This window comes from Ischnura elegans, chromosome 6 (genome assembly GCF_921293095.1).
Source record: "Ischnura elegans chromosome 6, ioIscEleg1.1, whole genome shotgun sequence".
In the NCBI taxonomy this organism is placed as follows: domain Eukaryota; kingdom Metazoa; phylum Arthropoda; class Insecta; order Odonata; family Coenagrionidae; genus Ischnura; species Ischnura elegans.
This window is the reverse complement of record NC_060251.1, coordinates 45,017,611-45,026,027: the sequence shown is the minus strand read 5'-3', so window position 1 is coordinate 45,026,027 and position 8,417 is coordinate 45,017,611. Positions and strand designations below refer to the sequence as shown.

Sequence of the window (8,417 nt, the reverse complement as noted above, 5' to 3'; positions counted from 1 at the left end):
TTTTTTCTTTGTGGAATTTGTTATGGATGAGGAATCAGTCAAAGTTCACCAGCTGACGGTTGTTTCTAACTATAGAGTGAATATTAGGTTGAAAATTATTTCACACTAATCAATACAATTATTTATAGACCTCAGACACATGTTTCTGCATAGGAATGTAGCCACTACTTTCAAGAGATAAACTGAGCAAGGAATGATATTTTTGGTCTGAATAATTGTCATTATCGAAAGAAATACCTTATTTTCTTCAGGACAGAGTCAGATACCCTGGGGTACTCCTTTCATTTGAGGTGTGGATTCAGCTGCCTTAATACCAGGCCTTTTCTCCTCCAAGGTTGCAATTGCTGCATCAAGGAAGACATTCTGCACCATCAGGACAAATGTTCTTCAAGAAGCCTTTGGAAAAAAGGGATTTATTTGCAACTGGCTGCACTTCGTGAGTACATGAGACATTTAAGACTTGTAAACATATTTAAAATGGCGGGTATAGAATTGCAAAATCTAGAATAAGTTAGAATATGAGAAAAATAATCAGAATCACAACTGTTACACAGATTTTGGAAAATTCCCCATGGAATAAAGAAAAAGAATTTAAAGGAATTTGATTATATGAATGCATACAGCCTATTGATGTTAGACAAAAGTGGTGAATAGTAAAGAGTGAAGTCCTCATTTATAGAGAAAAAAAATCCTATCGTCCTATTAATTGACAGTAATGCTGGATGCATTGTGATATAATTTGATCATTTGCCTCATGAATGCATTTAAGTATTTATTTCTAACTAGGATGGAAATTTCTTTGAAAAATATTTTTATACAAACATTTACATTGCCATCATTTCATTTCTGTGTGCATGGCACCTTTTCTTGTAAAGGAATCTGAAAATAAATTTTCCAGAGTAAGGAAGCATGAGGGAGATAGTAAAGATATTTAACCCTAAGGGTGCGGGAATGTTTTTATATGTTTTGCACGCTGACAGCAGAATTTACCCAAAATTGTTATTGCTAACTGGATATCTTACGTTTGGGCATTTTCCCTCATCATAAGGATTCCTTAGGGATTTAACTCTACCAGACCACCCCTCACGGCAGGGGGTGCCCCCAGCACATGGGGTCTCTTCTGCACTGGCTGGTAGCTAACATCTTGAACTCCCACAGCCCAAGTGTTATTGCACCCTTGTTATTACAGAGACTATCAATGTAAACCTCAAAATCATCACTTATCATCATCATCACCAGTCAACAATCCTGAGATTGGTTTGATGCAGCTCTCCATTTCTCTCTTCTATCCGCTAATCTTTTCATAGCTACATATTTCTTCTCTTTTACATCCTTTACAACCTGTCCGATGTAATTCATTCAGGGCCATCCCCTGCCCTTTTTCCCTTCCACTTGCCCTTCAACAATTGTCTTCATCAGGCCATTGTGACTCAAAATGTGGCCAACTAGGTTATTCTGTCTTCTGCTTCAGGTTTTTAGGAGGCTTCTCTTTTCTCCCATACTTCTTAGCACTTCCTCGTTACTTGCATGGTCAATCCATTTTATCTTCATCATTCTTCAGTAGCTCCACATTTCAAATGCTTCCACTGTTGACTTCTCTGCTGCTGTCAACGTCCAAGCTTCGCTTCCATAGAGAAACATACTCCATATGCAACATCTGATGAATTGTTTTCTTACATCTATTCTTGTATTCTCAGCTGTAAGAAGATTCTTCTTTTTGTAGGAAGCCCTCTTCACCTCCGCTATTCTACAGACTATTTCTTTCTTGCTTCGTCCATCGTTGGTAATTCAGCTTCCCAGGTAAGAAAACTCTTTCACCTCTTCAAGCTTGTGCTTTCCTTGGTTAATGTTGTCTTAGCCTCCTCTCTTTTGCTTAGTATAGCTAGATATATAACCAGAGATTTTGGCAATGGGGTATCATAGGACCATTCCAAAACTACCCTCTAGGGGGTACCACCACTTCGAGAGAGAAAATTCCCCAGACAATTTTTTAAATTTAACCCTCTCTGAACTTCAGAGAGTGAGGACCCAGGCTGGGTTGTTACGAGGTTACAGCCAACGGGGCCAGGACCCAGTGCAGTAACTGATTTGCCCAGTCACCAAGGAAGGGTTTGGAGTGAAAGGAAAGAGGTGTTGCCACAGTAAGGAGCCTGCCATCGCCTCTAGGGTTTGGATAGGGATGGAAGGGAGGGGATAGGGAAATCCTACCGCCGTCATTGGTGCGGCGTGGGCCACTACTAGTGACACCATACTTTAATGTTTCTACAGAAAGGAAAGATTTCCCTATGAAGAAGAGAAATCCCACAATTCTCTGTAGATCCCCTGAACTTCAATGAACCTAACTCCTATTTCTGATTCAATTTTTGTTTGACACTAACATTTTTGATTTACTATCAATTTGTCAGTTTATTCTGAGGAGGCAACAAGCCCACTGGGGTAGGGTATGGCCTAACCAGAACCCATCCCATCAAGAAAATTCAGATACACTCTGCAATTTGAGATTAGGACGAGCCCTGTAATGACCAAAACATTGCCTTGGCTGAGAAATAGCCCTACCTTCTCCCCATGGACCTAGCAAACTTTTTCACATTCAAATACAGTAGGAAACTATTTTCAATTTACTTTTTGTGGATTCTAGTACTTCTTAAGTCCAGGATGAATATGTTTATGCATTTTGACTTACTGTGACATATTTCAGTGGTGCATTTAAAAGTACTCCTTTGACCAGAAACTACCATTGCTTGTTGATTATTATTGTCATTGTTTTCCACCTTTCAAAACGAGACGTATCTGAGGTTCATATTCAGCCATGGGATGCCTTTCTTCCTTATTAGATCTCCTCTCCCTCATTCACAATCATGCTGCAGGGATTTCTGATTTTCTCTCTGGCTATCTCTCTCCATGACTCATCTATAAAAATACGAAAATTCTGTAGAGGAAAAACCATTTGCTTTGGCCCAGATTTTGAAACCAGATCTGAATTTGCACAAGGTTGAGAGTAGTTTATAGAATTAAGAAGACAAAATTAACAATTAAATATGGCCAAATGATGGCGTTTAATTTTGAGCATCATGAAGGATTGAGTGAAATAGATGATTATGTAAATATGTCATATGTGGTCCTTTAAAGTCATGAAAAGCGATCAATTGACTTCTACCATAGAAAAATTGTTCACCAGGAATTTTTTATGGAGTGCCTGCTTTCATAGGTTTGCCACTTACCAATGATTTCCATCTCTTTATAAGTACCTATTGAAAACTTTTCCAGAAATATATTATCCATCAATACTGAGTGAAGTATGCTGGCTTTAGAAAATGTCTTTTGCAATCGTGAGGAGAGTTTCATAAACATTTGTGATTCCTTCTTCAGTTCAAGGTACTTCATAATGCAGTTGGCTATCTTACATGGGATAATGATCATTTAAGTGTCATGTGGTTTTTGAGAACTGACCTCCAAAATTCCTGATATGTATGTTGACCAATTTACTACAGGTGGCCTAACTTTATCAAGACCTGATCAAGCACTTCCACCCTTAAAATGAAGTAGGAATGCTTGAGGAACTCTCATTGCAAATCCGACAAATGCAGAAGACACACACAAAAACCAGCATACTTCTATAAGGCTCCATAGAAGCTGAAATTGTTTCCCGTACTGATTCATAAAGTCATTGGGTCTTATATTCTCTCACTCTCTCAGGTTATACTGAAAGGATGGCTAGCAGGATTTTTGGTCTAATATCAATAGAGAGCCTTGACTAGAAACAAATTTTTATCATATTATTCATTGGTCAATGGAACCAAAAGGCAGACCTTCCAGGATTCCTCCAAGTCACTAAGGATGCTGACATTCACCTCCCCTGGTAGTAGCCATGTTTCCAACTTGATTTAAGTGACCAGTATGAGGGCAAAAACATGTTCTAATTATTTTATCCAATCAAACTTCAAACCAGAGATTACATGTGGAGGATTTTGATTGACACCCCTCTTGAAGGGCTCTAAGGACAAAGGAAAAGTCAGCCATCGGATAGCAATGGAAACATAGCCTCAGCTGGCTGTTAATAGAGTACTAAATTCCTTAGTGTTGAGTTGGACAAGTCAATTTTACTTTACTACAATTTTACAAGCTTTACCACTGAATTGCTCAAGTTTCTTGCATATATTAACATGATTTACTGCCCTCCAATACTAATATAAAATACCTACAGATAAACATACAGTGATTGCTCAAACAAATTCAATTTATTTACATTTTTAACATTTTTCATTAAAAATTTCGAAATCACATCAGGGGTGGTGTGGCGGGCGTTCAAATGATAGCGGGCCACTGCCGGAAGGCAGCACCGCCTGGAGGGAGACAGGCGGAAGGCCCTTGGTGCCGGCAGGGTAACCGGACCCTGGGGATTTGGCACCCTAGCATGGAGAGTAGCGTCCCGGGGTTTTAAAGGAGAGAGGACGGACTGGAGAGACATACGTGCGTGCCGGCTGAGCGTCAGTGCATTATATACTAGATGTGTTACAGTGCATTGTAAACTTTCTTTTGTTCTTTTGGAGCCAATAAACTCCCATTACATCAATTGGTGTTGGGAGTCTGATTACATCTCAATCGCCCGTACTTCGGACCTCTAAACCGGGTATTAGAAGTCGCTCCTAAAAAAGTGCCAAAACCTAATGTACACTTCATATGTGAGAATCATCTCTCATAATGACAAAAGAGCTGATGAGTCTGCTTGACAATTAGCTAGCCAATAAAGCTATTTAATATCAACCAATATTCTCATATATTTAAATTTTCCAATTGACCTTCAGTCAAGTTATCTTCAGTCACATTTTCATTAACCTTTTCCTTACTAAAGACGGAAATATACGTGTGGACGTTTCTTGACCCAGGGGACGAAAGCTGCATATTTTCGTCAGAGGTTTCCTTACGCGAATGAACAAATACTGAATATATATGTTTCCTAGCTCTCTCCCTTTTATGATGGTTAGGGGTGTAAGATGTCTTTGATTCCTGACCCAACTTTGCGGCGTTTATGCTTTACCCTCAAAATCTATGAGCAGGTACCCAGACCCCTCATCTTATATTACCGCTCTTAGCGGTAAGGGACCGCTAAGAGGGGTAAAAGACCGCAATTGTTTATCCAGTCAGGTTTCAAAATAAATATTTTTTCTTTTCTCAAGAAATATAAACTAAAAATTGAATTCTTTGTCTTTTGAGTGGTGTTTAAAATTTTTAAACTAAATTCTACGATAAATATTAACTTATGTTTCGAGTTCTGTATAAAATCAACATGGAAGTTGTTGCTGCATTAAATGCGTTAATATTGACCTTAGAACTTCATTTATAATTCGGCAATGTTCAGAAAAAATTAGAAATTCAATTCAAAGTCTGCAATTCACATAAAAGGAACAATTATCCATGTGCCAAATACATATAGGCAATCCATAAGTTGACTGCAAACGGAATCCGCAGGTAGGGTCGTAAACACGGAAAGGAGGGAGTACAACTACTCTCATAGTCCGAGATAAGGGGTTGAAAAAGGTTGGAGCTGAGACCTTGTGATTATCCGCGAGACCCTTCCTAACGAATGTCTCACAAAAATACTCCGTACCAGGGGAAAGAAGAGTCTCTTGTGGCTCAGTACAGCAGTCATATTCAGACAAAAACTCCACCATCTCAAAAGGGTTAAAAGGAAAATTAATACCTACAATATCCTATTTGAATAAAATAGAATGATGCACTCTTGAGTTCAATTTTGTTTCGTCTCTTTTTCCACTGAAGCACAATTGTAATGCTTTTAAGGGAAAAAATACTAGTTATCAAATAAATTAGTCTATATTATCTTTATTTGTATGTTTATTTTACATTTTTGGGGTCACTTAAGCACAACATGATTGCATCTTTGTTAACAGTTATTATGGAGTACCACCCTTAGTATGGAATCATAACTGAGAAAATCAGAATATTTTATAGCAATCAAGAGTAGGCATACAAAAATCAGTCAATTGATCAAGAATATTCATGGCATTTTATGTAAAGCCATTGAATGATTGACACAAAGTTAATATTCAACATAGTTCTCAAGTTTCTTGAATCCCAAAATATTTTTTCTTTTTACTGATTTTTATGAAAGCCAGAGATATTGTTAGTTTTCCATTGATTTTTAGCAATGAGACCCCAAGTATGTCATGAAACAGCTAACATGCTGATCAAAATTCACCTCCATGGAAAATGAAACCATACATTGACAATTGACCAATTGTTATTCTTCCATTTAATTTCAACTAAACATAAATGAATAAATACGGTTAATAGTATTATAAAATTCACAACACTGCCATATTTTGCTTTGCATACACAAGCTTTTAATGTGGTAACACAAATTTAAATTAATAACTTTGGTAATAGCTCATGCAATTAAAACTAAGCTGTACAATGTAAAGCAACAATAAAATTGGTCAGTGCAATACGAATTTGCACTCTCTTTTGGCCCAAAGCCTCTGGCACATACTTGGAGTTTTCCAATAATGTCTCTTGTCAGTAGATCAAGAACATCTATAGCTATTTTATATACACAGTATTGTACAAAAATATATACTTGCCATCAGCTGTAGCATAACCCCACAGACAACAAACGTATCTTTATGCCATATAAAATTTAAGGACAAAGAGGGAAATGGGTAAACACTTTTTCGCAGCTTGAAACCAATGAACACAGCGTGAGGACATAAAGATTCATCATCCCAGCACTTCACATCTCACTTTTGCAAGGACACTGAGGCGTTGCCACAAGTATTTTTTTGGTAGATGCTTTTTGTGTATTCAATAATTTGACTTCTTTCTTCTTCAAGGGTTTCCAATTCCATTAGGAAGAAAGACATCCCCTTTTTAATCATTATATTAGCATTACACACTGACTCAAATAAAAAAATCTCCTCAAAATTTACTGTTTTTTCTTGTCACAAATCACAACATTTTCACTCTTACAGCTGTCCTTTCACTTCTGTTCTAATCTCAAATATCAGTTTCTCCCACCCAAAGCACCTACCATGCTCAAAGCAGAGCGGTCAGACATTAACGTGCCCAGAGGTGATGGTGACAGGTTATGTAAAGGACTCCATGAAAGGGGAGGCATCATCATATAAAAAATCAAAACTCCTCCAAAAAGGCCACTCCAATCCACACCTCCTCTTCTCCCTTACTCTTCCATCCTATATTCATGAGAACCTTAACAATCTCACGAGTGATCAGTGGTAGATTTTGAAGACCATTTGCAAAAAAATAGGCAATCAGCATCCATACATTCTGGACAAAGAAGATTAATCAATGGGGAAATTTAAATGCTTGAAATAATGAGAAGAAAAATTACACCGTAGGTACCTAATCGTTTAAAAAAAAATGAATCTCGTTTTGACACTTTTGAGGAACATGTTTCAGAGAGGTTTGGTTGGTAATAGCTTTCCCAGCCCTCAGCCCCCTCATACTCCACAAATATTCATGCATTCCTCGACTTGCCCATGAATTCTAAACCAATGGATGCACTAAGCCAATATCACGCTGATTACACTGGCAAGAAACACACATGATCTTTCCCATGCAGCCCCATGACATCCTTGAAGGGTCATACAGCTGTGAAGCAGGGTCGATGCAGTAAGCACCCTGTTCCCTTTAAGACCTCATGGCATCCCTCAATCCTTAAGACCGCACCACTGAGATATCCCTTCCCCAATCTGCACTCTCAATCAAGGGTTTTTTCTTGTTTTGGGGGAAAGGAGGGCCACGTGGAGACCTGATGATTGATGACCTGCTCTCATCGCCTCAACAGGATCAGGAGGAACCCACTAAGAGCCCATAGCAACAGGGGTATGGGCCTCACGCAACCAGCTCTCCCGTCACTCAGGTCAGCTTCCATGCAATCCCTGAAGGCTGCGTAGTCAACCCTTGTGATGGAGCAGTAGTGCCCACGCCGACAGTGGGCATTGCACATCCCCCAGCTGCTGCCGTGGTGGTATCCCACTGAGTTGGCACGGTAGTAGCGCTCAAACAGGTCCACACCCAGCATGGGAGAGACAACGGGCAGGGGTACTGCGGAGGAGCCCCAGCCTCCATTGCTAGAATAACCACCATAGCCACCAAGACCGTAGAAGGAGGCTGTGGCACTGGTGTCCACAGTGGGACCAGAGCGGAAGGTCTCAGCCAACTCGTGGAGGGAGGCAGCTGATACATTGGGGAGGCCGTAGAGTGATGTCAAGTTGTACTCAAGCTGCCACTCAGCATGGTCACGGTGGTTGGCTGAGCTGAGGTTCAGGAAGTACTGGACATAGTCCAGGACCTGTGAAAGGGTTAGGGGTACAAATGAGCAATGTTAGTATTGAGTGCTGGTTAGATTGGGTTAGAGATGAATTGGTGTATATTATAGA

General features: G+C 39.3%; 1 protein-coding gene across 1 annotated transcript in view; it reads right to left on the bottom strand.

The window, feature by feature from the left end:
* Positions 1–5,821: 5,821 nt before the first annotated feature.
* LOC124160597 (acid sphingomyelinase-like phosphodiesterase 3b) overlaps positions 5,822–8,417 on the bottom strand; it is a 1,228,662-nt gene continuing 1,226,066 nt past the window's right edge. Inside the window, exon 11 of the mRNA XM_046536481.1 lies at positions 5,822–8,329. Within this exon, the coding sequence (XP_046392437.1) occupies positions 7,808–8,329 (522 nt within the window). The 3' untranslated portion in view covers positions 5,822–7,807. The remainder of the gene's footprint in view (positions 8,330–8,417) is intronic.